Below are 24,992 nucleotides of genomic sequence, written 5' to 3'. Positions count from 1 at the left end.
GTAGAATAAATGAGGTTATGACACAGTTATTGGGCAAATTCCGAACACACAAATCCAGAGTCATGGCATCAGTGCCTCATTTCAGGCTATTCTGCAACGACCTGAATTTTTAATGATTCCTTATTACAAATACAATAAAACAAAAAAGCTAAAGAGACATCTCTGCTGTTAAAGGAAATTATTAAAGCGCTGCATTGATTAACATAGATCATATCCGTGTATGAGATACATTTTCTAGTCTAATTTATTAATATTATTATTTATTTACATTTTTCTTATGATTTATCTTTTTTATGATATTTTATTTATCTGTTTTTAATTTTATTTTACTTTGTTATTTATGTGTGGATGTATGCATTGTCCATTTATTTGAATTGGTTCAGTGTAAATCTGTATGCTTTGTTCTTCCAAGATGTAATTGGAGCTATACATTTACCGCCGTATATAAATGTTTAAATAATAATAATAATAATAATAATAATAATAATAAAAAGTTAGGGTAAATATTTTTAGGTTTGATACACTTCTGGAGCTGTTAGTTTGATTCACAGAAAATATCAGTATTTTCAAAATATAGCTTGTAGCTTGTCCTTGTGCAAAATAGTGATCTTATAAAACAGTCCAACGGAGCTATAAACAATACAAGAAACCTGAAGTATGTCTCAATTTTCTCCTTTCTATTTATCAAAAGCAAAATAGTTTTAACACACCCTCTTATCTCTAGTACAAGAACCATGAATAACAGCTAGGCATTATTAAACTTATTTAAATTATTAAACTTAAATTTATGGACGTTTATGAGATAATTAGTTCATAATACTGATTTATTATATCCTCGTTAACATTCTTAAAATCAAACACTTTCAAGGTACACAGTAATAAACAAACACGAAAACAAAGCCTTTTTCAGGTAGAGAGTAAAAACCAGAATCAATATGATCAGTTAGAGACCTGTCTGTCTTTCCAAAACAGCTTTAATAATCACAGTGACGAGGTACCGAGACCTCTTCATAAGATCTCTATGTTGCTGACCGAGCACGTTAGTTGACGGAACGGACAGAAACCACCGCGTATAGCTGAATATTTCAAAATAAAGGCATCCACAGTCACAACAATTATTTATCAAATATTTAAAATATGTAGTACACATTTTATGGAACATATTTAAAAATATATATATTTTTTATGATACAGTTGCATTAAAAATCGAAATGTACTCCAAAAAATCATAGCTAAAAGACGTAAATCAGCAGAGACATTTATTTTAGGAAACGCGTTTAGTGTATGTGAGAGACAAGTTCCTGTTGTCATTCACTCTTTCCCAAAAGCACTTTTTTGACCTTTTATCTTGTGAAGGTTCGTTTGCTGTCTGTTATAAAGAAAAGCTGCAATGGCTTCGTTGTCTTTAAATTCGCTGAGACAGGTGTTGCGGTCCATGGTGGAAAGTCGTGGACATGACCGCGTTTTAAAAAAGGTGAGTGCTCAACCTTATAGAGACGCCTAAAACCGAGACTACGTTCGAGACCGCATACCGCTATATTTTACATACGACAGTAGAGAAAGACTTCTAATTGGGGGAGCGCTAAGCTCTGATTAGTATTATTACTAATTAATAATTAGTAATTCTGGACGCGGCGTTAGGTTCGGCCAGGCACGTCAACAACGCCACCGTCTTGGGACGGTCAACATCGCTGCTGGACCAAAGTCAGTACCGTTACAGAGCGGTAGTTTAAGAAAGCCGCCGATCCCGTAACTGCCTGTAAGCATTTACATAAATGTGAATATTACCTAAGTCAGACACTTCTTTACAGCTTCTTTCTTTTAGTTTTGAAGGTTCGTTTATAGCTAATTGTCGCCATGTTAAACACACATTTAAATAATAAAAAGTAAAAATCATAAAGTATTAAGTAGTAAGGAAGCTCTGATTTAATCATGATGAATAATCATATATAAATAAGCGAGTATTTGTTTAGAAGAGGAGTTTGACCGCACCAACATGGCGGACGGGCAGACTTATCACCTCGGATTGAGAACGACAGACAACGCGGCATGTAAATCAAAATACCTTCATACATCACGTTTGTACGCACAGATCTGTGTAATTACATTTCTACATTAGTAAATTGGCACCAGCAGCAAAATAAGAAGTATTGTAAATCCGTTGCTATGTTAAAGCTTCTCAATTTTATTTAAATCCCAATGGTATTCTTTTTTCTTATTTTCTTTATTCTGTTTATTCTGGGATGTGAAGGCATCCTATTGTTATACTTGTTTGTATATATATGGTTATATGCTTGAAATAAATAAACCAAAAAAAGTCTGTAAATCTGTAACTAAAACCAGCATGAATAGGCGCTGTCACTAGTTTAGCTTTAGTTTATATATATATATATATATATATATATATATATATATACATACACTTCTTATTTTCAAACTTTTTCATTATCATTAGTTTATCTGCATTAATTATTTATATTGTTCATTGTTTTTATTCATATTTTTAGAATTGGCTATTCAAGAATTTTTCATCACATTTTCATTCTTATTATTTCAGTGCTTTTATTTTCTCTATTCTGTTCTCTCTGCATTTTTAGTGTATTAAAATGTGCTATATAAATAAGGTTTATTATAAAAGAATAGTAAAACAATTGTCTGACATTGTTCTCTTTTTGTCAAAAATAAAATGTTGATAAGAATTAAATATAGCCCAAACAAGCAGTAGGAACCAGGTGTGTGTGTTTTTGTGGGGTTTTTTTTTTTAAATAACATGACTACAAACAACAGGTTGAAATTGTGTCAGCTAGTCCTGGTAAGCTGGTCTGCGAGATGAAGGTGGCAGAGGAGCACACAAACCGATTAGGGACGCTGCACGGAGGCCTGACTGCCACTCTGGTTGATGTTATTTCCACAACTGCCATTATGTATAGCGAGAGAGGCGCCCCGGGGGTCAGCGTTGACATGAACATCACGTAAGGCTTTTCCAGCAAAGGAGATGGAAAGTCATCATACCTAAGACTCGTTTTTTAACATATGTATGATGTTTATAAATAAGCATTTAAAGAAATTAATAAACATACTTGACAACCCAACTGCCTCATAGCTAACAGCGCCTGTCTGGTGTTAACAGGTACATGAATGCAGCCAAAGTTGGTGAAGACGTCTTGATCACAGCCCAGGTTTTAAAGGAAGGAAGAACTCTGGCATTCGCTACTGTGGATCTCACGAACAAAGCTACCGGGAAAATAATCGCTCAGGGACGGCACACGAAGCACCTTGGCAGTTGATCATGAATACACCCTGCACAAAGGTCATAAAAACAATGGGACTCTTGTAAAGTTATGCTGCACATACATGAAGTATAATAAAAGCACCACAACAAGATTTCTTAATGTTTGGACTGTATTGGGATATGTTTAGCAGTGTTGTTGTATTTAGAGACAAACAGAATGAGTAAGTCATGAACACAGCAAACTCCTTTCAGATGAACCCATGAGATTTACAGTGGAAGGGATGGTTAGATTTATGCTTTATTATTCAACGAAGTTGGCTTACAGATACCAAGTTCCAAACTCTGAGATTCTAAGTACTCATAAAGGGGGTTCTCAAAGAAGCAAACAAAGTTTAATGATGCATTTAAATTTTCCACAAAATTATTTTGTTAGGTACATGAACTTAAGCATTAGTTTCCCCGCTGAATATCCACCACCGAAGACAAAAATCAGGTATCAGTAGCATGAACGAATAATGCATGAACTGCTTGACTGTTAACATTAACTTTCAGAAAGGCCAAACCCCCAAAAACCCATCCAGAATCCACCCTAAAGACTTCACTTAATGTCCATATCCTCAGATGAAAAGTATGTTTAATACCTCCAACCCATCAGGCATCACTCTTCCAGAAATTACAAAACAATAAAATGAAGAAAGGTACAGGCAAGGAATGACACTCAAAAAAACAAAATGTCCAGCAAAACAGGCAGTTGAAAATGAGAAACAATGTCTACACCAAATAAATGTACCCAAGTATTGTTCATCTAAGACTAAGCAGGCTGTTCGATCATCTGTCACTGATTGTCATTACTCTTAAAACTATCCTTTCCCCCAAAAATTAGAGACAAGTTAACTACCCACTCATGTCACTGGTATCAGAACCAGTGCAACACAAGAGGCCCAAATAAAAGGAACCCCTTGCATTGGTTTGCTTTTTTACTCCCCCAATATACGGAGTTCCTTCTGTGTCTGTTGTTGCTGACAGTGCTGCTCCAAGAGAACAACCACTCAAAAACAATGTTCGTGCAAGTTCAAATAAAAGCAGACAGGTTAAGTGTAGAGTAAATGAATGAACCAACCCAAAACTGGTCGGCTGGAGGGACATAAAAAACAACTAAATTAACCTCAGAATGAAAATGAGTGGTTAACAAAAAGGAGAGTTCCAAGCACAAGTTCAATTCTATTCAACTGAGGGATGTGTATGAGGTCAACTTGCTTCAGTGGCCTTGGGAGGAATCTTCTATGTCTCTCCTAGTCTGGCATGTATGGACGGAGGTGGTCTTCGATATCTCCAACCCCCCAACAGGTCAGCTGATCCTGTGGCAGGTAGAGGCAGAGGCTGCACAACTTGAAAACTGTGGCCTTGGTTTTTGGAGTCTGTAGAGAAACATGCACAAAAGGTGACAATGATAAATCTAAATACACGTTACTGTCTATATGTAAACTAGGTTAAAAGGACCAACCTGCAAGTGCTGTCTGTCCAAGAAAAGAAACACAGACTGATTTGGGTTGTTCATAACCATCCCAGCTTTGTCCTTCCGGCCAACAGCATGCAAAAACTGTTTCTCATAGTCTCCATGGTGAAATTCAAACTTTGCCTTTGAATACAAATAGAACAAAGAAAAACACCAATGATGTATTACCAGTGTTAAAATTATGCTATTTTTTTTAAAGCATGTAACTTCTTTGGCGTGTAGGTTACCTGAACAGGCCTGAATGGTTCATGGTCAGCTCCCTTCCATCTGGAGAACAGAAGACAGACTATCTTCTCAATATCGTTGCGGGGCCAAAGGATGAAGTCCATCTCCTGGGTGCAACCTATTACATCCTTTACATATTTAGAAACCACGGTGAGATCACAGAATTTCAATGATCAGTAGGCAAAACAACTAAATTAGCAAGTTTACATCTAATCTAATTTCAGCAGTCACTACATGGGACTTTTTTCCCCACCAATACAGAAACTCTGTAATGGCAAAGAAATAAAAATACAGAAATAAGTGATTTTCCTTTTACAGTATACGGCATACTTGGTCTTCCTACAACAAAGAGAAATACACTTTGTCGTGCATTTTATCTGAATTGGGCTGTCACCATACAATTCTCCAGTAAATCAAAATAATTAAATGTGAAACATCAATGACATTTTCTTGCTGTCATAAAATGACATGAACTGTTGAATTTCAGTTCTGGACAGGCTTTGCGTGAATTAAAACATTAAGTAGTAGTGTTAAACTACTTCTAATGTGCTAACCTACAAGTAAATGCTATTTTGTTTCAAAGAACATGTCAGTCTGCATCAATTTCTTGCACCGTTCTTTGAAGATAACAGTGGACCTTCTACCACATGAGAAAGATGCAACTGTGAGATTCTTTAGAGTGAACAACAGTTTGATTGGTATAAAAGCACTATCATCCACACAAGATGACTAGAGAGTTAAGCTTGGTAGATCCTTAGTCTGTCTTCTTGGTTAATCCTCACTGTAATATTTCACCCTGCAATACTGGCGTATCAAAAGGCCACAATATGCAAAGGACAGAATTTTTGATTGTGCGCTGAATGTACCCTAGCTAATCTCAAATGTTACCAAAACATGATAATCTTTCATCTTGCATTTAGTCTGTACTGTGCAGCCCTATTGGAGAGTACTAAATTATTCAGGTCAATTCTAAACCAGGACTAAAGCAAAACCAAACTCACCCAAAACGACTTACCCTGCGCATTGACTGGTAGCGAGGGGCATGCAACTGCACAACATCTTTTTGAAGAAGTTCCAATGAACTTTCTAAAGAGTAGCTTGAATCCTTCACTCCTTTGAGGATATTTTCTTCATAGTTGTTGGTCATGACAGGTACCACCTCAGCTACCTCAAAAAGAGCAGACTTCTTTTTCTGCTCAGAAATAAGGAACACTTGATTAGAGCAATGCGTTAGTATACAACAATAGTTCTAATTAATAACATGGTACAAATCAGTGGATATTTCACAAAGCTCAATATTCTAGTGAGTTCAATGATCTGAGCAGTGAATGGCATGCCCAGAAATGTTTCTTAGCTCACTGACTTTTGGCCTACATCTGTATGCAAAGGTTTGAGCATTGCTGGCCAAATTTATTATTTTGTTGATTATTTTTCTAAGTTCTCTTTCTCTTTTTTTAAGTTATTCAAATTTAAAGTAGCTGAACATTAACATAGCCAGAAAATGATATTTTAAAAATAGTCGACTGTAGATGTTTACTTCTTACAATCAAAACCAACAAAGTACATCCACGGATTGGCCAGGAATGCTTAAACTTCTTTAAACCGTATCCTATTTAAGACCATAAACACACATGTAAAAATTGCCCACTGCATTTCACTTCCCACAGGTTCAGGTCTGTGGATACCTCATAAGCCTTTAAATGAATTATTCACTTATTTTTCACAACTTCTATTACTAAAAAGTAACGCAAAACTGTATCTGGGATTTCAGCATGTTAAAGGAGAATGCCACCATTTTTACAAAATTTCAATAATGCAATCACTGAGATGTAAACAAAGATGTTTAGAGTGCTTTGACATGAAAAGGTGGATTTTAGCAAAACGTACTAAGTCAGGTTGTGATCGGGACCAGATATCCAATGCACTTAAAACCTCTAAAAGCTACATCACAGCTAGTTATTATATGAAGCAGTTGCAAATACACCACGTGATGCCTATTTACTATGGCAATTACTTGAGATGATCATAATTATTTAAGCTGACTGCAACAATTTTCCAGTCATTAGATTTCACAATAATTTAAGGCGTACCTGTCTATTAGAAAATATGAATTTGTAATAAAATAAAAGAAAGGAGCAAATACACAGACATCATAAATGAACAAACTGTCTTCGAATCAGATGCTCTAACATTTAGAGGGCAGCACAAAGATTGTTTGTCTGTTAGCTAGCTATGAAGCAAATTCTAATGTGTTTAGCATGCATGCTAGCAGGTTTGTTTTTTTTTGGCTCTTAGATTTTCACTCAGAAAAAAAAATACAGGCTTTACACTTGATTCTATGTAACTGAGATGAATGTATGTGTGGTGTATCAATTCAATTTAGTACTACCAAAAGTTAGCGACTACAAGATGGCTAATAAGCCAATTTGACCATTTAAACAGATGAACAAGAAAAGACGCTTGATTTGTTAGTCACTATTTAACATTATTTATATGACAATCCACCTAAAAAACTCAAGACACACTGAGGTTCACTGATAGTTTTAGTTAAAAAAAAAAATCGCAATATTAGTGCTGTAGAAAAATATTTTCATATCAAACCACTCTGAATAGCTTTGTTTCACCAATTGAAATATGCAATATTTTGGAAAAAACAGCACAATTCTCCTTTAACATAATTAAACTGTGGCCTACAATTTTGTCCAATTCACTCTCTTGCCTAATGAAAGTCTAGAGCCATTAGTCCCATAGAATAGATCCATACAATATCTGGGTATAAATGTACTGTCTGAAAAGCCAATGAACTCAAAGTCTGTAAGAGACTCAGAACAAAAACCAAAACTAGGGGACTATTTCACAAAGTAGGGTTTCTTGGTTAGCCTGCTAAGGCAAAAATGCCTGTGCAACAGAAACAGAGCTGAGGAACATTACTAGTTGTCAGTCCGTAACATTTGGCTTAAGTTAAAAAGGGAATTTCACAGATTTTTCAAAATATCTGCATAATGTAATAGATAGGATGTAAATAAAATCATTTGGAGTGATTTGCTTTGAAATGCTCCATTCTCCAAGTCAGAATTGTTCACAGCAGTGGTGATAGGAGCCACATGCCTGAAGAGACATTATTTTACTAAACTTTTGAAGGATATGACCTAAAACATTTTCAGAAGACCTTCATGGTAAAGGATTACATGCAAGGCGATGTGAGGTTAAATCGCCCCCAAAGACTTTTTCCCCCAGATATCCTACTAATTTACTATGATCAACATCACATAAAAGAACCAGATAACGTGTAGGTTAACTGTTCGTTTTGGATAGTAAATAAAATGGTTATTTTTGCGTTGTAGACCTTGCGACCCCTGGTTCCTATCACCATCACCAAGAAATCCAAGTTGTCAAGTTTCTCTGCAATTAATCATTTCACATCAAGCCACTCTGAACAACTTTGTTTACAACAGAATGACTGAATTATTCAGTTTTTTAAAATCGGTGGAATTCCCCTTTAGTTATCCAGTTTACTGAGAAATTCTGCTTTGTGAAATACTCCCCATCCCTCTCCACCTGCAGTTTAATGTCAATGCTCGAAATGAAATGCGTTCCACTACAGTGCAATGAAGCGGATGAGTCAAGTTATGCAGTTCACCTTTTCCTTAAACACGAAGGCAATGTAGATTTTGAAGTCGAACTGGTCAGCCAAAGATTCCCTTTTCTTCCGTAGCTGGGCACGGAGTCGGTTTCTCGTTTGATTTCTTCGAGATGTTGGGTCTCCCATTGTTATTTAGGAATTGCTTTCTTTATACACTCTTTCCCCTTTCAGTGCCTCCTATGAGCAGGCTACGTTGTTCAAATTGCTTTTGCGTTTTTTAAAACAGTTAAAGAAAAAAAAGATCCGGCACTACCTGTAATATACACTAATTCTAATGAGGAAACAAATCTACCAAAATCAAACCATTTTTTTCACTGAATCAAGTCATTTTGAGATCAGTCTGGGTAGTGCACATGGGGCTCAACAATTTTGAATCGTGTCTGAATATCACACCATGTTTGAGCAACAAGCCGAGCGAACAAGCACAGGCCAGTTTTAGACTATTACTAACTCGCTACTGCTGCAATCCCGAGCTCAACAAACCTCAATTCTGCATTTTATAGATGTAACTGAAACTGGCAAAACAAATGACATGCCGACAGCTTATTACTTTAGGAGATAGAGAAGTAGATCCCTGACTTAAGTTGAACAAATCTGCTACCTTAAGCTAGCTCAGAAAAAAATATTTAGGCTTTACGAGGCCTGACTACTGCGGACTTTGGAGTCTCTTCCACGACACGTCTTGTTTGTGTTCATATTGCATTAAACTGTCTTCAGTAACGCACAAGTGAATGACGGGGGGTAAAGGCGACCATGGCAGAGAAATGTAAGATGCCTGGAGGCGTTGGCACCTGGTACAAGAACACAGAAACTGCTTGACATCCTGGGGTTTAAGGCCGTGAACTCGGCCCACGGTCTGCTGTAGTGTCACCGCTGCTGTGAGTCTCCATTTTTAGGCTCCTTGTGGCTGCTTAGCTAACGAAACTTCTCTCAGCTAAGCTAAGCTGTGCGCTCGCACTCTCCCCTCGCCAACAACACGCCGAGTTCACTTAACGTCAGCTACATTTCAGATCAACTGTAATAGGTCACTGATAGCTTGCTAGCCAACGTCTGCTCAAGGCCTCACCCTTACATTTTCTGCCTTTTTGTTATTGTTGTCTGGTCTCTGTTTCGCTGCCTCTTCTAGCAGAAATGGGAACTGCGTGGTGTGTCTGGTTCAGTTAGCAAAGACAGCTAATGTTAACTAACGTTTACTGTTCCTCAACATCTCGCGGGTTTGCCGTTATCATTTTGTCGATGGATTAACCGCCGTAGCGTTTGCTGTTTCGTTTAAGAAACCACAACTGTGTACCGCTCTCAAATAACAATCTGTAAAAGAAAACACTTTTCTCGTGCAAAAGCTTGGTTGCTGCCCAACTCGTTTCTCTCCGCTGCTGCGTTGTTTTCCTCCGTCGTCACAGACCAACCGACCAAACCACCCATGCCATGTCAAGATAAATGAACAAACCAACTGAAATTCTCCCTTCTTTCGGATAATAAACGACTAGATTTGCTTCTCGGTGGACCCATAATTACAAAATGGTTGTGCAAAATGTCTTTTGAGCTGCTCTTTTGTCGTGTCGTCGGTCTTCCCCGTCTGTCTGTGGAGAAAAACAAACCCGCGTCTCTGAACAAACAACTCAAAATGGCTGGCGGTGAACGTCACGGAGTTGTGAAGAAACGCGGTTGCCAGATCCCCTTTAAATAAACGTTCTTGTTGAGGTAGGTTTAAAAAATGAGGTTTCACTTCGGTGTCGGTTTCAGGCCCTCTCTCGGACTACATGTTTCCAGCAGTGTTTCCCTTCCCTGGTCCTGAGAGGTCCCCCTACTCACACTTGACCCAACCAACAGCGAATGCAGTTTGTTTTTCTCTGCACCTGAGTGGCATCACTAGCTAATGATCAAGTCCTTGAGTTGAGTCAGTTGTGTTATAAGATCTGGGCGATATGGCAAAAATGTAATATCACAACGATTCAGGAAATTCTGTGGTATCTGATAAGTTGGAACAGACAAAGTAGGACCACATTTAAAAATACTATCGAAATCCAGCAATTTGTAATCAGAATTTCACACACTGTGCTGCTCTAAATTCAATTACACAGGGCTAATTATGCTCTTTGTAGGGGTGTAACAATGTATTGTGATATCGCAATGCAAAACTGTGACAATGTGCAGTATGGAGGTGTGACAAGGCATCACAGATAATAGATATTCTGTTATTATGCTGTGTGACTGCATTGTTTAAACACCAGAGTTTGCGAATGATCAGCACCATTCTACACCTCCCTCCAGCACTCTCCTCCTGCCTCCCAGCGTTTGTGTGCTTAGTAAGTTGTGCCAGAACATTATTAAAGTCATTATTTTTCTCAATTCGAATTTTGTTGAAAATATCACGAGAATATCAAATCGTAAACCAGTATTGAGGATCGGCTCGTGGGCTGACTGTATCGTTACACCCCTATCTCTTTGTAATGAAACATGCAGTTGGGCAATCTTTTTTAAGTAGTGGCGATTTCCTCAATATGCTCAGAAAAACATATTGTGACGTAATTTATCACAACAACGATAAATATTGTCACATTGCCCAGCTCTATTACAAGAGCCAGAAAAAAACCGCAGGGCGAGTGCAGTGTTTCAGAGAGCAGGATTTTTCAGTTAACCAGATAACAAAATTGTTCAGTGGGAGGAGAAATGAGGGATGTTCCTATAGGAGGGGAGGGTCCCTATCCTATTGGAGGGTCCCTGAGTCTGTTATCCAGTACAACACTGTTGTAAGCAATTTATTATGTGGCATTCGTCCTTCATGTTACGATGCAAGTCGTGCATTATAATTAAGTGTATTATTTTCCGAATTTTCCGCTGTTATTACACGTGCTTATAAGTAAAAAAAAAAAATACCAGCATGTGCGTCTAGCGCTTCATCAGCTGCACAAAGTCTATTTTAGAGGCACACTCTGGCAACCCCTTGGAAACATCACGTGGTTGACATGTGACGGTAAATATGAGCGTTTTGCTGCTGTTTGTAAGAGCAATGTTGTATAGTACGCTGATCATTTAATCTAATCGTTAGGATCATAAACTGTATCTAATACTCTCCAGTGCCATCACACCCCAATGCATGATTTTATTGCCAAAAAAGGGCCAGACAGACAGTAACAGCGGGTGCGTGCGCATGTTTGTGCTGCTCTTTATACGACACGTCATTGTAGCTGAAACCTTTGAGCAATCTGTCTCTGACATAAGCTACAACAGTAATGTCGCCTGAGGAGAGCAGACCTCCTGCAAAACAACTCGCTTCCTTTTAACCCCTTTTGGTTAATTATTTATAGCGACAGCAGAGGGTATATTCAGATATTTAAACTCTAGATGGTGCATTTAGATATTTAAACTCTAGATGTTTGCTTGTCAGCAAGGCTGAAGTTGGCTTCTTTTTTGCCAGCTTCATGTTCGAATTTACCCGTTCCACCTTAAATGGTGCGGCATTTACATTCTGTCGCCTCAGAAGCGCTAGTAAGTGATGCAGCATTTAAGGTGGAACGGAAAAATCCGAACAAAAAGCTGGCAAGTAAGAAAACTTAAGTCCCGTCGCTTGTCGAGGGTTCAGTAATACAAAAAAAAGTTAGCAGGTTTTTTTCCAGGAAGATAGAAGTACGTTTGAGTCATGCAAACTTTGTTTCAGCTGAAGAAAAAAAAATAACTCAAATGCAGATATGATATCCAGAAATGTACTGATTATGTGGCACTCCTCGCCCTTCATGATGCTATTGCTACGTCAAGTGCTTAACGAATTTCACACAGGTTGTACTCGCTCGTGCTCAGAACTCGAGTCTGCACCATTTACACAGAAGGCAGTGAGAATGAGAACACTGGAGATCACTTGTACATTCTCAGAAACCGCGCAGACGTTAAAGACGTGTGTGATGTTAGTCTCAAAACATGAAAGAAAAAACCCGTTAATGCTCCCTGCCGGATTTCTACAGTCACCCTATAAAAGAGCAGGGGAAACCAAAACAAAGCAGTTGAGATACTCGAGGCGTTTAGAGTGAGAAATCCTCTAGGGGTCTCTGCAGGATTTCAAAGTGGCGCCAAATTCCGGGAGTCACGTGGCCGAGTACAAAGCCCGTACTTAAGCTCGTGGCGCGATTCTCAGTTCATCATAGCGCTGAGCCGTGGGTGTGTCTGGGAGAGTTGAGAGCTTTATTTCGCCACTTTTGTAAGTGTGTTAATATATTTTCACCCTTTTTCAATAATAAGATAAGTGTCCTCGCCGGTTTCTGTGGCCTTGTGTAGCTCGTTGATGTAAGTTAGCAGAAGTGTTTTAACGTTAACCGGATAAGTGTGTGACCTCGGCTTGTTTATCTGTTTAGCTAGCTAACAAAATATCTTACAACGGTTTGCTTCAAGTCAGGTTTCTGTTCGAGTTCTTTCGTTCCACCTTAAGTGGTGCTGCAGTAACATGTAACTCGCCCACCATTAGAGGTGGGCCGGAAAAATCATGTTTTGTTAACGTATGTTGTAACTTACTGCGAATAACGTTCTGCTGCCTGTTCTGGCGTTTATATTCCTGGAGGAGCTGGAGGAGCATATTCTCTCTGTTCTTTAGCTTGTAGCTGACTGTCTGCTGAGAAACGTAGTAGAATAAAGCACTTCATTAGCGCAGTGCTGGGTGGGTAGCTACGTGAAAAATGGGCTTAGAATTCCTCTACGTTTTATTTATTTGCCTCGCTGACTTCTGCTTGAGTTAACTTGATTTTTTTTAAGCCGTTATGTTAAGCAAAGAGATAGCTAACCTACGTCTTCCTTGATCACCAGCTAGCTGTGAAATTAAAGCGCGCTGGTGGCCTGCTGTGGCTTGCTAAGTACCTGGTTGTGGTGGGGGGTTTACTTTAACCTGTGTCGTTGGCCAACTTGTCTGTGCCCGTCTAACCAAGCAATTATTTGAGTAGAGAAGAAACTACTGTGCTTCAGCATTAACCATATAATGTCTGTATCTGCGTTCTGCCTGAACACACAGCTCACATTGCACGACTGAAGCGTTAATTTATCATTAAGTTCAGTCTTTTGGTCACATGGCTCTGCTGACTTCTAAAAAATGGAAAATCCTGATTTTATGGCAGTAAGAATGATGTGTAATCAATATCTAAAGGGGTATGCTCATCCAGTGTACATTTAACTAGATAATCACTTTGGGCCAGGGTTCCCCAGTCCTTGTCCTGGAGACTTTAGCTCCAGCACACCTGGCTCTGATTCACACACTCCTGAAGGCCTTCATTATCTGGATCAGCTGTGTTGCATCAGAGTTGATGCTAAAGTCTGCAGGGTGGTGGATCTCAAGGACCTGGATCACCACATCACCTAAGTGGCAACAGAGCATATGATTTTTGAAAAATCAACACTGCTACCAGACTGATGATTGCTTAGTAATGAATTGATGTGTCAACTTGTAGCTGCTGACCAAGACATTATTCTGATCACCTCATTCAGTTAATGTATGTTAATTGTGTTGAGTTGAGTATGGGTGTAAACAATTTACAAACCATATAATTTAATACAAAATGGTGTCTTGATTCAATACAGCAGAAAAGTCTTGGTGTATTTGAGCATTCAACATTATAAAAGTGCAGCACTTAAAATGTGCTTTAGTGTGCTGAGCTATCGCTCTAATGTTGGCACCAAGTTAAGTCACAATATATCCATAGTGTGCAATACATTATACTGCCGTCTCTAATTTTGAGCTCTCGTTAACTGTCTGCCTTAACATTTCTGTAGGTAGTCTCGAATCAACCATGAGTTCTGCCAGAAAAATGAAGCAAGCAGAGAATCCTTGTGAAAACATAAAGGTGAGTTAAAATTTGACCTGTTTGTCTAGTGCCATTTGAAGTGGAGTCAGGTTGTGAGTTCCTAAAGAACTGAATTGAATGACTCATGTGGTGTTTTGTGAAAGGAAAACAGCTTTTTAGAGTGGACAGCAGGTTATCTATATTGTATGTTTAAAATGGTAACTAAACTAGTCACGTCTCAGAATTCTGTCCTCTTATTAAGTACATCATTTCTAGTTAAATTAATGATTGCCAATACAAGCAGATCTAGTGTTTGAACCTGTTAACTGTGGCGTAGGCTGCCACTGTATTGTTTGAGTGAAAACATTAACCAACTCCTAACTTGTAGTTGGCCATAATGAGCTTTTTGAAGCCAGTTCCCACGGTAATTATTTGTTCAGGAATCTTGCAGTAAGATAATGATTTGAAAGGACCAATCACTACCTGTGGGAATTCGAGGCGTTTGCCCCATGCAACTGATGACTGGCCTGCCCCTTTCCCACGCTTGTTAGGCCTAGAGACACGCAGGGCTGCTCAACTACCAGGCAGATTTCAGTCTTACAATGACAGTTTAAGAAGAATGTAAGTGGAGAAGAGTGAGCCAGGTGAATGCTGTTTGTTATTGTATTCTGGGAGGGGAGTGCAGTTTGACAGTTCAGGCTGTTCCCACGTTTTTTTTTGACTCGCATGGCTTATACTACAAACCACCCCATCTCGTGCCCTCCTTCTTTGGTGTGGGTTTCTTTTTTTGTTTTTTTTTTGTTAAGTTATTTTAATCAAGATTGTTTGCACTCTTACAGAAGTTTTTTGCAGCACAAACATCAGGTGCTTCATCGGGGAGGAGAACACTGCAAGTCCTTCAGCCATCTGCGGTTAATAAGAACCTTGGCAAGATAACTGAGGTACAAACCCCAGAATTACTGTAAACAATCCAGTAAAACTTAATTCAGGCCAGAATACCAAAGGCTTTCCTTTCCCTAATCTCTTTAGACTGGGAAGGCTGTTCCTAAGAGAAAGCTGTGGAGTGCAGACCAGGTGAAGGGCTCAAAGAGGGTTAAAGCTGAAGTGGCAGTAAAAACCACAGACCTAGAAAACGAGAACCAGCCTGAAGGAATCACTCAGGAAGCCTATGAGTTGATGGTCAAAGGTAACTTTACAGATGCTTTAAAATTGTATGGCTTTAAGCTTTCAACCCAAGCAAAACCATGCCTTTGTTTCAGTTATGAGGCTTTGAAAAAGGTAGTCTTCTGATCTGTGTGAAACCTTTTGATTATTTGATGTTAACAGAAGTAGCATTGTGTGAATTTTTGTACAGTAAGACGCTCAGGACTCTACCCAGCCTCTTCACATCAGACCAAGCTATTAACATAAGCTTTCTGCTTTCTTTTAGAAACTCCTTCGTCTGCCTACTGGAAGGAGATAGCAGAAGAGCGGCGTAAAGCACTGTTCAATGTTCTCCAGGAGAATGAGAAGGTGAGTTATTGGTAATATTTAGATCTACAAATCTGTGCAGTGGTGGCTCTCACTTCAGATGTACAAGATTTCTTCTTAACCAGTTTCAGTGGAGGACAAATCAAGCATTGTACTCATCAAATATTTCTCCACTAGCTGCACAAAGAGATAGAAACTAAAGATGAACAGATTGCTCAACTGAAAAGTGAAAATGATGAACTTCAGGAGCTAGCACAGCACGTCCAACACATGGCTGACATGATTGAGGTAAGCACTCAGTTTACATAATACACTATTGCCTAAAGCATGGTTTGTTCTTTTGAAGTAATGTTCATTTTCTGCAGAGGTTAACTGGTAAAAGTCCAGATAATTTGGAGGAGTTGCGAGAGATTGCCTTTGATTCAGTGGATGATGAGGATGCAGAAGACCAGAATGAAGATTATGAAGATGACAGTGCAAATGAAGATGAGGATGAAGAACCAGAGTTGGATGAACAGAATAAAGAACCAATGCCAAAAGCAGAAGATGCCACTGCTTCAGATGCAGAAGAAGCTCCCTCAGATGCAGAACAGCCAAAGTGATTTAAGGTCTTAGCCAGTTGTGAAGAATTGATACCAGCACCAGTGGTGCACTAACTTGGTATGTTTCAATTGCCTGTATGTTTGACTGCCTTTTGAACAAGAGATGTGCAATTACCTTTTGTTTTTAAGTGACATGCCTTTTTTTATATTTAACTCTTTGTAAATACATTTGACTCAACTTTTTATGGCTGTGTAGGTTTGATGCACTCTCTGTACATATGTAAAACTTGGACATGTACATGAATAAAGTGCTGTATTTTTATAAATATTGCCTCACTGTCATTCTATAAAGGTCATGAATATCAAATCTTCTACTTGGGTGACTGACTGCTCATGGGATGAGCAGAACCCTATTAGAGGAGGGTAAAATGCAAAAAATTGTCAACATGGTCACCAAGATTGTGTTTAAGAACCACTGATGCAATGTTTTCCTGTAAGGAATTTTGTAGGTTTGTTGCATTTATTATTTTTAAAAGCTTGTTCCCAAAAAGGGCTTCAGCTCCTACGTCTACCATAGTACAGAAAACAAACTCCAACTAAAGCATTCATCATTCATATTTAGTGTGTGTGGGGTTGGGGGGGTCTCTTTTTTTTTGCAAGTGGGCCTCCTTTTTCTAATTGTACAGTACTGTTATCTGAAATGGCTAGTTTTCAAAAAGTTACCAATGTTATTCCACATGTTTTGATTCTGGACTTAAGTGCATTCCAGTCATTGTGTGGATGTTATTTCATCAGCAGTACATCTGATTTTATTCAGTTAAGTACCACTTGAAATTATTGAATAATAATGCTGGCCTTCCTCTAAAGTCTGGAGAAGATGATGCAAATACACTCAACCACAAACACAATGCATCTGTATTTATGCTAATTTTATCTAATAATAAAACTAAGTTCATTTGTTAAATTGCTTATATACTTGGATAACAAGGCTTTTGCACAGTACTGTGTTGATTTGTCATTCAACATCATGAATCTGATGTAAACCTGCTAGAGTACCCCAGTAAGGTCATGAGCTGCTTCCACTTTCATGGCCATGTGCAGCTCAAAATTCTGGACCTGCTGGCCAGCCAGATCTCACAGTGTGGAACTTTCTTGGGACTCTTCATGGGGACAAAGATCTGAGAAAAGAGTACAAATGTACTTTCATCTGTGATTTCATAGAACAGTTTCCCAGAAGTTTCTAATTCTGTTTATCCTTTGTGATGCAACCAAGGCAACAATGAGAGGTGGAGTTGAGAGGACAAGGCTCAAATTCTAAGCTTCTCAGCATTTGATGACACAACTTCATTATAAAAGAATGAGGAAAATCATGAATGACTAGCTTATACCTAATATGTCCAATAGTCTACTGATGGAAATTAGTGACCTTTGGTCTGAGATGGTATGTATGGAAGCCCATTACTGCCACTTAAAACATAACAGCCATATAGTTTCTCTTAATAAGGAGAAAGTTTCACATAATTATCAGTCATAATGAGACTTGACCAAACACTTGTAAAGGATTAGAACAGATAGCAAAATTGCCCTGATAATTATGCAAAAATAAACTTTATTGCCACTTTCAATAGACAGAGGAAATACTGTAAACTCAAAAGAAAAAAAAATCAAATCGAGAGCTTATTACGGAACAAACATGACAGCAAAAGTTCTGCATTTGTTCAAATCAAAGTGGTTATACACTAAAGCTGTTAAGACAAGCCCTCTACACTGGTAAATAAAATGTATTCGTTTTAAGCAATGAATCATTAATACTAAAATAGTTAACAGGGTTTCAGAAGCTTTAAGTGAAAAACAATGTAAAAATGCGACAAGGTTTTTGCGTTACCTTGGACTTGAATAAAGCATATCAGTGTGCCACTAGTCACTTTAATTATATGTACAAACAACAATTCCCTTGAAAATTAATGTCCAAGTCAAAAAAAAAAAACTGAAAAAGAGAATTCATAGAACAGCCAGGACAAAAACGTCAAAATGTTCATATGCAAATGGACAAAAGGCCTCATTTTAAGATAATTATAGTGATGCAGATTACAAAATTTATCAGACTTATACTGGGTTTGCATCAATTATGGCTTTAGGGATTTGTGTTTTTTTAGGACAGCTGAACAGATTAATATAAACACTAAAAACAGAAATAGTTCAGTTGTGCTTGCTATGCTTGCATGTTATTACTCCAGGGAATAGTCATGTTCTCTCGGTACATTCTCTAAATGTGCTTTTTCACTCACCAGTAGAGGTCAGCCAATCTTTTGGTCTAATTCCCTTCACAATAACAAAAACCTGATTTGTTAAAAGATGTTCTTTGTTTACACAACTGCACATTTATACATTTTGACTTTAAATATGAACACTGGTTGTTAGAAACAGTGAAGGGGAAGCTTCTTGCGAGATTCTTGCTGCAGGACTTCTCACACTGAGGTATGTTAGGGAGAACGCCTTTCAAACATGACAACCAATCAATAAAACAACGTAAACCTTTACAGTAAACCATTAACTTTTAGTGGGATGTGGGGAGAAAGTAGAATCTCAGTGATTACAAATACTGGAGTACGGCATCATATGTTCACATAAATATCTAGCTTGCTTAGTATATTGCAGATACAATCCATTTTTGAGATTTAAAAGAAAAAGACATGACAAGCAACATGTAAAAAATAAATTAAGTTGTGAAAATCAGTTGTCACAGTAAATAATGTGACTCAGTAGTACAGTTACAATAGGCACAGAAGCTAGTTGGATCACAGAGCACTGTACTTCCAGTCTTCATTGAAGTTAAACACCAAATTCACAGTAAATCCATTAACACTTCTCTTAATATACCAAAAAGTGCATTTTAACACACATACACTCAAGCTCTCTTTCACACCCACACTAGTGAACAGCCTTAGCAAGGTCCCAGTCCGTTCTTCACCCTGTCCCCACTCACTGCTGCCCTGCTACCGGGAGTGGACAAAGTACAATAATTCTGTACTTGAGTATTAGTAGATGTCCTCTTGGTAAAATCCTAAAAGTATGAGTAAAAGTACAAATGTTTTAGCTTATAAATGTTCTTAAGTATTAAAAATAAAAGTAATTTGAGTTTTTATAGACCTTGTTTAATAATATTTTGGGTTCTATTCTACGTTCTGTTAAAAACATGTTCATGTCTGCAGCCACACAGGTCTCCCCAACTAAACCTCATCATCAAAATAATATTTATAATAACTCAAAGTACTTTAACTTTTGATACTGAAGTACACTAACAAGCAAGTCTTTTTACTCAGGTAGAATTACAGCTAGAACATCTGTACTTCTACTGTAGTAATATTTTACAAAGAGTGCCTCTACTTTTACTCAAGTACAGAAGTACTGTACTCTGTCCACTTGTGATTACTACCTTATTAATGCAATATATAATCTCTGGAGTAACATCTAAACAACTTGCATCCACAGGCGGTTGTAGCAGGCCACCGTGCTTCCACTACTCACTGTTCCACACAATATTGACCTTTGAAAGGCTAAAGGCAAGCAGGCTGGCTGTCAAGTCCTTTGCTTGTTGTCTCTTCACAAAGCATCCAGAATGGAGTGGTGTGGAGACAAGCTTACGTCTGTCCAGTGATCAACAGTTAGAGCTTACTTACATCATATCACACATACACACATACACTCAGTAACCAGGAGGGTTAAATCAAACGTGTCCCTCAGAATCCCTGAAACTGAACGGCACATACTGGGGGGAGTTGAGTGTTGGGAAAACAAGCAACATAGCTCTCAGGTAGTTCAGGTAGGATATGCCACACAATACGATAATCGATAATCATGTGCTCTATTTACACGCATCTGATAAGTGCAAATTCAGGAATATCATCATATAACTAATACCAACAAATAATTAAACGGTAGTAATAAAGAACGTTATTACTGTAAGATCAATAACATGAATGATCATCATCAATCTAATGAAAGTGATAAAAGTACTGCTGTAACTGATCCGTCCAGAGAGAAATGGCTTCAGAAGTCTCCTAGTGAGGAACCCTGCTTGGGCGGCCTTGTGAGGAACTCACGTGTCCTCAGTGTCTGCAAACTCTCAGCCTAAGAGGATAAACGTCTGGGCTGGAGAGCGCCACAGAGACAGTAATGCTGGGGCTTTCACCCTGCCTTATCCAGCTTCCCTCAGAAGGCAGTGGTGACGGCGTTGCCGCGGCGCGTTCCCAGACGCACCATCTCCCTCGGCACTGTGTCCAACTGCTCATACGCCAGTCGACCTTCTTCACCTGCGCACACATACACTCTCTGATGAGCCAAGTGTTAACATGAGATGTAATTTAAAAAAACACAAAAAGATTCAGTTATCTGTAGGGCTTACTGTATACACATTCCACATGAACACGCTGTGTCATATCAACAATTACCAGTGACAGTAACACGACACTGCACAAAATCTAACATGACAATACATGACTGCATATGACACGTTTATGGCATAGTTATGTCAATGTTGCACAGCAGGGTTCAAGTGAAGTGTTACCATACATTCTTTTCAGATATGAGCTGACAGTGTTATTTCTTTACGCTCTATGACAGGGATGTCCAGTTCCAGAAGGACACAGTCCACCTATTAAACTTGGTAACTGGTGAGTTGAATCACATCTATTTCAGCAAAGGAATCAGACTTCTCTAGACTAAAGTCCTCTGACTAGATTTTAGCATCCCAGTTCTAGGGTTTTCGTAACATTGTTGTCTTATGAAAGCCCCTCAATTCCATCTGAAACACCAGCTGTCCTTTTACTTTGTGTGCACTTTTTTATTGTCAGCACTGCCATATTTTATTAACAGGCAGGCTACAAAGAAATGCCCAGTGTTATAGAAAGAAGTTGTCACTTGTCATTATGTTAGCTATAGCAACGGTAACCTTAACATTACAATACAATTAAGTTCCATGTCTGATCAAACAGACTCAAACATGTGCGATAGGGAGAAAAGCAGCTTTATTGTTATTAATGGTGGTGTTTATGAATATGTGACAATTCAGTTGGTTTAGTGGTATATTAACAGCGAAAAATTGCAAAAACAAACAAACACTTGGATCACAAGTTCTGCATTTTTTGGTGGTGTGAAATGTTGTGGCTAGAAGCACCAAGACATAGTCAATGTTGACCCCAGCTTGTAATAAAATCTTGTTACTTCAATGTAAGTTAAAACTAAGAATGATTTCTCTTCTATAAAGTTATCGTATGGAGACAGCGATGATGTGTAATTCACTTTCTCCATCATCACCAAACAAGCAGACACTGTTAGTCATTAACTTACCAAATGTGAGGAGTGTTTCTATGGCAACATGGCGGAGCTCTTCATCGGCTGAGTCACACAGTGACACGACTGCATTAATGCTCTCCACAGCCTGAGACAGAGAGACAGAAGCCCTGAAATACCGTACAATCTTCAACATAATCACATTATTGCAACTGAAAAGCCTACTAACCACTGTGATTACATCAGTGTGTCCGTCATACTGACCTGCAGGCAGCTTAGGGCAATGCAAGCAGCTCTCTGAGTGTGCAGCCCTGCTTCTGATAAGGCTTGAGTGAAGTAATCCACTGCCTGCCCACACACACATACACACAATGAAACCCTTAGTCCCATACATGTTCTTTAAGGACTACACACATATCTGATGCTCAAAGGCAGCTTGTGAGGAATGAGAGTGATGATCAAAGAACAAACACAAGATAAACCAGCTGATTAAATCAGTAACTCAAGAGAGTCAGACTGATGGTCAACAACACTGTGATGGTCCATAACACTCACCTTTGACCTGAAAGGTGGATGTGAGGCAGCATTAGAGAGGAAGGCAGTGGCCGCCTTGCTGAGGTCAGGGTCATCAGAGGTCAGGAGACTGGCTAGGGCACGCAGGGTATGAGGGCGGGGCTGGAGGAAGGAGACTGACGTCTCCTGCAGCTCCCTCAGAGAGCGTTCTGCATCACCACAGCTCAGACGCTCCGCAAACATAGCTGCACACAACACAACACACATCATTCAGCCTCGTACTGTGCACTTTATGTAAAGACAAAGTTTATACAAAGTTCAAAACATGTTAAAAATACTGGCATCTGTCTTTACTCTTGGGGTGCATTTATACATGTAGTTTGGCTCTCTTGATGACCAAAACAGAAAATGATGAATTGTTGCACACTAACATATTTAACATTTTACACTGACATATTTAACATTTGAACAAAAAGATGTAAACAAACGTCATATGAGTCAAACACCGCAACTGATTCGGCGGATTTTATGACAACCAATAACTGTGAAACCGAACTTTCTGAATCATGCCGTTCAGGGTTCGTTTTAATAGAACTGAACCTGCCAAGTCTGAAATCATCCTTAGTCACAGTCATAGTTATGGCAGTGATAAAAAGCATTCTGTAATATGATGTTCATTTTTATTTACTCGAAGCTTATTGAAACAAGTGTAAAAGTTCTGTCGAAAGTGCAGATTCTAACTTACATTCCATGCCATATTTGCGTAAGTAGAAAAGGAGATATTATAATGCTTTAAATTTAAACAAGTTATTGTGAATATTAGTTGGTAAATAATTTGTTATTATTGGCAATTTTTGTCACTGACACTTATACAACCAGAAAAAACATCATTATTCAGGAAAAAAACATCATTATTTATATTTACATATCAACACTTGACTCAAGTGTTGCAGTGAAATACAATTTATCATGCAGTTAACTATGAAATTTTAATGTAATTATATTTAATTCACCACTGTTCAAGAGCATGTAATTATTTGTCATATACTAATTATTACTCAATAATATGCAAAAGTTTGTGCAACCCTGGTCAAATTACATTTTGTTGATTTTCTATGTAAGAATAAGTTAACACAGCCTCTATAATGAACATGCTTCTGCACATTTTAATGCACATTTACTGTTTATTTGCTAAATTTAACATTAGAATATTGGAAAAAAGAACACATACAATGTGGTCTGGGCAGAAGTTATGGAATATTTATATATATTTTTCCATTATGTTAAACTCAGCAAATAAATAAAACTGTGTACTAAAATGAGCAGAAAATTGCCATATTTAGGTGTGTTCCTGTAGAGAATGACTTAACTTGTTTAAAGTAGCACTATGAAATTTTTTTTGTTAGAACTAAAAAAAGTAGCTGAGTCAAAAAGACAACAGAACATGCTAAAATATGTATTTCCACCAAAGACAACTCCACATCTCGAAATCTTACATACTGCAGCTTTAATTTATTTAATCAATAAAACAAACAAAATCTGGAATTTTAAAACATTTGTATGTTTTTTTATTTAATATTTTAATTCTAAATAGTAGTGTAATTATTTAATGTAAAGATGTGTAGTGCATCAACAATGATAACTCTTTCAAGGCTTAATATGATTGTACGATGATATGTGTGTGTGTGTTTGTGTGTGTGTGTGTGTGTGTGTGTGTGTGTGTGTGTGTGTGTGTGTGTGTGTGTCTTACCCTCTCTGGCCACCTCCAGCAGGTGTTGCTCCATGTCGGTGACGTTGTGCTGGGTGGCGTAGCTGTGGAATTGAAACACTGTCAGCACGTCCTGGGCCAGAGAGGAAAGGGAGGGGCATGTGGAGGAGGCCAGGTCACTCCTGTCCACCATCTCACTCACCACCAGCCTGATCACTGCACACAAACACACACACACACAGAACAGAAGTTACATTAATGACCCGTGTAAGTGAATTAGTGAATAATACTTATCGCCAACCCAGAGCAACCTAAATCTGTCCTACTGTTTATGAGTTATTATGAGTTTTTCTGACCATTATGACCACTACACAGCTAGGTGCAATAGTAAGCACACAAGAAGCAAAAGAACAACTGGTCCTAGTGTATAGTCGAATGTGTGCTGTGATGGCGTGTACCTGAGTCTGCACTGTGTGGGTGAGTCTCCTGCAGTGGCACAGTGAAACTGTGGTGCATGTGTTTGAGCACACGGTCCAGTGTGGTGTGGAAAAGGCCTCCAGATCCAGTGCACTCAGACCACAGAGCCAATAGCGCTGGCCGCTCCACCAGTCCAGGTAGCACTGAGTACACACACACACACTTTTTACAACCATGTAATGATACAGTTGGGTTTGCAATACGATTCTGTGATTAAAAGAGCTTTCTGCATTTAAGGAAAATAGGAAAATGTTTATAGTATTTATAGTAAACACAGATAAACACAAATAAATACAACCTAAAATGTGGCCTGTGCAAAAATTCTAGTACATTTTATATTTAATGTTTTTTTTTTTTTCCTAAAGGGTTAAACTCAGTAAATTGTGCACTAAACGTTGTAAAAATCCCATGTTTAAGTTTGTTTTCTGTAGAGGACGTGTTAGCTTCTTTTCACTTAGAAAATCAACAAAACATGTAATTTGACATGGGGTGTTCAAACTTTCTCTCAGGACTATGATTCGTATGGCTGCAGTGTGTGTGTTCTATCCAGGATTGACAACCTAAGAATCATTCAACTACCAGCTTCGGTGTGGGGGCGCCCTTGGTGGCTAAATT

The 24,992-nt window shown here is 38.4% G+C and overlaps 4 protein-coding genes across 6 annotated transcripts in view; 2 read left to right on the top strand and 2 right to left on the bottom strand.

The window, feature by feature from the left end:
- Nucleotides 1-1,278: 1,278 nt before the first annotated feature.
- On the top strand, nucleotides 1,279-3,392 carry acot13 (acyl-CoA thioesterase 13). Its single transcript, XM_036566343.1, has 3 exons — nucleotides 1,279-1,474; nucleotides 2,788-2,972; nucleotides 3,131-3,392. Exons 1-3 carry the CDS (start codon nucleotides 1,391-1,393, stop codon nucleotides 3,285-3,287), a joined length of 426 nt encoding a protein of 141 aa, XP_036422236.1. The 5' UTR covers nucleotides 1,279-1,390; the 3' UTR covers nucleotides 3,288-3,392.
- Nucleotides 3,393-3,848: 456 nt separating this feature from the next.
- Nucleotides 3,849-10,417, bottom strand: cunh6orf62 (chromosome unknown C6orf62 homolog). The gene is made up of 5 exons (XM_036566342.1): nucleotides 8,614-10,417; nucleotides 5,989-6,165; nucleotides 4,976-5,101; nucleotides 4,737-4,871; nucleotides 3,849-4,650 (listed from the first exon to the last, which is right to left on the bottom strand). Exons 1-5 carry the CDS (start codon nucleotides 8,740-8,742, stop codon nucleotides 4,525-4,527), a joined length of 693 nt encoding a protein of 230 aa, XP_036422235.1. The 5' UTR covers nucleotides 8,743-10,417; the 3' UTR covers nucleotides 3,849-4,524.
- Nucleotides 10,418-12,659: 2,242 nt separating this feature from the next.
- gmnn (geminin DNA replication inhibitor) lies at nucleotides 12,660-16,707 on the top strand. Its single transcript, XM_036566341.1, has 7 exons — nucleotides 12,660-12,808; nucleotides 14,365-14,435; nucleotides 15,215-15,316; nucleotides 15,405-15,561; nucleotides 15,805-15,887; nucleotides 16,023-16,133; nucleotides 16,211-16,707. The coding sequence occupies exons 2-7, from the start codon at nucleotides 14,382-14,384 to the stop codon at nucleotides 16,445-16,447; spliced, it is 744 nt and encodes a 247-aa protein (XP_036422234.1). The 5' UTR covers nucleotides 12,660-12,808; nucleotides 14,365-14,381; the 3' UTR covers nucleotides 16,448-16,707.
- A 1,661-nt stretch (nucleotides 16,708-18,368) lies between these two features.
- ripor2 (RHO family interacting cell polarization regulator 2) overlaps nucleotides 18,369-24,992 on the bottom strand; it is a 68,090-nt gene continuing 61,466 nt past the window's right edge. For all 3 annotated transcript variants that reach the window (XM_036566332.1, XM_036566334.1, XM_036566333.1), the window contains exons 17-22: nucleotides 24,359-24,520; nucleotides 23,943-24,116; nucleotides 22,235-22,437; nucleotides 21,944-22,027; nucleotides 21,737-21,827; nucleotides 18,369-20,700 (exon numbers count right to left, since the gene is read on the bottom strand). In XM_036566332.1, the coding sequence (XP_036422225.1) occupies nucleotides 20,600-20,700; nucleotides 21,737-21,827; nucleotides 21,944-22,027; nucleotides 22,235-22,437; nucleotides 23,943-24,116; nucleotides 24,359-24,520 (815 nt within the window). In that variant the 3' untranslated portion in view covers nucleotides 18,369-20,599. The remainder of the gene's footprint in view (nucleotides 20,701-21,736; nucleotides 21,828-21,943; nucleotides 22,028-22,234; nucleotides 22,438-23,942; nucleotides 24,117-24,358; nucleotides 24,521-24,992) is intronic.

Source organism: Colossoma macropomum, unplaced genomic scaffold (genome assembly GCF_904425465.1).
Source record: "Colossoma macropomum unplaced genomic scaffold, Colossoma_macropomum, whole genome shotgun sequence".
Taxonomy (NCBI): Eukaryota; Metazoa; Chordata; class Actinopteri; order Characiformes; family Serrasalmidae; genus Colossoma; species Colossoma macropomum.
Note: the sequence above shows the minus strand (reverse complement) of the source record. Positions and strands in the feature narration are given on the sequence as shown.